General features: G+C 34.7%; 1 protein-coding gene across 1 annotated transcript in view; it reads left to right on the top strand.

Annotated features, from left to right (window-relative positions):
- The window catches only part of TTC3 (tetratricopeptide repeat domain 3), a gene marked incomplete in the record, with an annotated part of 69752 nt that overhangs the window by 2386 nt on the left and 64263 nt on the right, over window positions 1-3103 (top strand). Inside the window, 3 exon segments of the mRNA XM_015826204.1 lie at window positions 186-321; window positions 768-852; window positions 1382-1435. Of these exon segments, the coding sequence (XP_015681690.1) occupies window positions 186-321; window positions 768-852; window positions 1382-1435 (275 nt within the window).

Raw genomic sequence — 3103 nt, forward strand, 5'->3', positions numbered from 1 at the left:
TAATAATAATAATAATAATAATAATAATAATAATAATAATAATATCTTGCTATACAAAGACAAGATGGCAACATATTTGATACCCACTAGTTAGATCCTTGGGCTTGGAGAATTACTAGACCTTTGTTTTTGATTTTTGTCTTTCTCTGCCCCCTCTCCCCATCTTTCCCAATTTTGTGCCATAGGTGATATCTGCAAAATGTGGTGCAGCAAACCTGTTCTTCAGCTGCAGAAATACTGTGACATAATTAAAATATGCACTTTTAGACCACTTTTATTTGTACCTCCTTGTGATCCCAGTAAGAAATGCCATGATCCCAGGTAAACAAATATTTATTTGCATTCTGTCTGTCCACTGTATTTTTAAAAGTTAAAACATAGAAACATATATATGTTTTACAAGACCTTATGAAAAGCAGTTAACAGATTATGGAATAAATTAACAAGAAATATATTGGAGCAAGTTATTAAGAGTGACATTGAGAAAAGTAATTGTGTTAAAACCAACTTCAGTGGCTTGAAGCACTAATCCTAAAGATATTATGTGTTAAGTCCCAGAATGCAGTTCTTTCATAGGTATGCTAAGTATTTGATTTATTGAATGAATGAGGAATACTACCTGTGGTTTCAGGCATAAATACAAATATAAAACATATGTTGTAATGTTCCTTTTTAAAAAAAATAAATTACATATTTCCAAGGGTATAGAATTTCATAAATAATAATACATAATGGATTTTTAACATCTTTTTTTCTGCATTCAACAGTTGTCAATTTGATGAACTAAATTTGGAGAAACTCTGTCAAATTGAGATTTTAGAAGACGTTACTGATATAGTAAAAAAATTTGCAGTAAGTTTTTAAATTTTTTAAGGTATCCACAATGTTCATACAATGGCTGCATATTTCTTAAAGAACAGTGTATTTCAGAAAATTATCAGTTGTCATTAGGACTTTTGTTGTCATTGTCTTTCTTAGGACTTCCAAGGAAGTCATTGTCTTTCTTAGGACTTCCACAATTATTAGTTGTCATTGTCTTTCTTAGGACTTCCAAGTTCAGTTGAAGTTAAAAAAAAACCCTGCTCTAACTTAGTAGTGGTTATTTGAAACTCTTAGGTCTGTAAAATCTAGTCCAATGACTTCATTTTGAAAAATTGAAAGTTTGAAAAGTTATTGAGCCAAAAAAATAAGAGTGAGAGTTGTATTTTAGTATTTCCAAGTTTGTGGTTTTATATAACAATCACTTATCACTGGTGTTGTCTATGTGCTCTCCAAGGTTAAGTACTGTGCATTCCTGCTCTCCCTAACAAACAAGACATTATAACAGAAAGAAAGTGTATGACTATTCTTGTTGACAAGCCTTTTCTTCTCTTATTTCCAGAATGATCAATTTTTCATCCATGGAATATTGACAACTGAAACTGATTTAGAGAAGGTAAGTTTGGTTTAAACTATTTATCCAGATGAACTCTTTTAATTTGTTAAAATTTTGTATCTTTCTTCTTCCCAGTAAGGGACTTTTACAGCACTGGCTTGATCAGGATTTAAAATGTATATTCAAATGCAAAAGTCCAGAATAATCATATGATTTATCTGTCGTAATGAATTTGATAGAAATAAATCCAGTGTTTTTGTAACTCTTGCTTACTTATAATGCATATGCATAATTGTAGTAAAGAGAGAGTTTAACACATAACAGTTCTTATTAATTTATAGGCTGCATTGTACCGCTGGCATAGATGCTGTATTTATGTATGATCATGTACTGTACATAGTGAACAGACTTTGTAACCTTTTGCTTACAAAGAGCCAGTCTCTCAAAGACTTCATGCTTCCTTATCAGTAAATGTCCAAGAACTTGCTGTTCATTTCAGTAGGCCTTGCATAAATCTACAAAGGAATTTTTGTTGAGAAACCAGGCTTGTTGTGAGAATAGTATCTTTCTTATCATCTTCTTGCAGCTTTCTTTTGACATTCTTTGTTATCACTTGCTCATTATAATCAGAAGCACTTCCTCAGGTTGATATTGTTACCCAGTTGCTATCCATTGATTAAATCTCACAGTTATTTTGTGTGCTTCACTTCAGCTATTTTAACATTTTATACTCATGCTAAATGTTACATATAAATCAGTGCTTTTTGCTGTAGCTTATTAGGTTGTATGTGGATCAATATAGAAGGTTACATAAATAGTCATATAAATTAATTTACATGTATCATTACATTTTGCCACAGATGCTAAAGAGCCAGTTTGTTCTAGTGCAGCGGTTCTCAACCTATGGGTCGCGACCCCATTTGGGGTCGATCAACCATTTCACGGGGGTCGCCAAGCAAGGCTGTCTGCCATTTTTTTCCCCCTTTTCCGGCAGGTGCCTTACCTCCCTTGAGCTGGGCCAGCTGGTGGTCGGCCTGCTCCGTCTCTGCCGCTTGCCAGCTACGCCTCAGCTGGTGCAGGGGGCGGAACCACGCATGTGCGGCGCTCCCGGGCAGGGAAAGTCCTCGACTTACGACCGGTTGGGTAGTCCTCGACTTACGACTGGTTTAGTCCTCGACTTACGACCGGTTGGGGGTCGTGGCATTAAAAAGGTTGAGAACCACTGTTCTAGTGGTTAAGCCACCAGGCTAGAAAGCAAGAAAGCGTGAGTTTAAGTCCTGCCTCAGTCCTGAAAGCCAACTGGGTGACCTTGGGCTAATCACTTCTTTTTTTTTTTTTAAGAAATTTTATTTATTTTTTCCATCATAAAAAACAATCATAAGTAAACACAATAACCAATCAATAACCCCCCCCCCAGAACTTCCCAAACCTAATCCCAGGATAATATTCATATAAAAGTAAACAAATACTAATATCTCTAACTCCACAAAATATCTCAATCTACAAGAAAAGATAGAAGTAAACAAACATAAAAAAATCTAGAAACCTAAATTATATTCTACCACTCTATGTTTCTTTTGAATATAAACAATCCATCTTCGCCATATTGATAAAAATTGTTCATTCGAATGGTTCTTCAAGTAAGCCGAAATCTTTGCCATTTCAGCAAGATACGAAACTTTCAATCTCCAGTCTCCCATCGTAGGCAGAATTGGGCTCTTCCAATTT

This window comes from Protobothrops mucrosquamatus, unplaced genomic scaffold, assembly GCF_001527695.2.
Source record: "Protobothrops mucrosquamatus isolate PMUCROS unplaced genomic scaffold, P.Mucros_1.0 scaffold_207, whole genome shotgun sequence".
NCBI classification, from domain to species: domain Eukaryota; kingdom Metazoa; phylum Chordata; class Lepidosauria; order Squamata; family Viperidae; genus Protobothrops; species Protobothrops mucrosquamatus.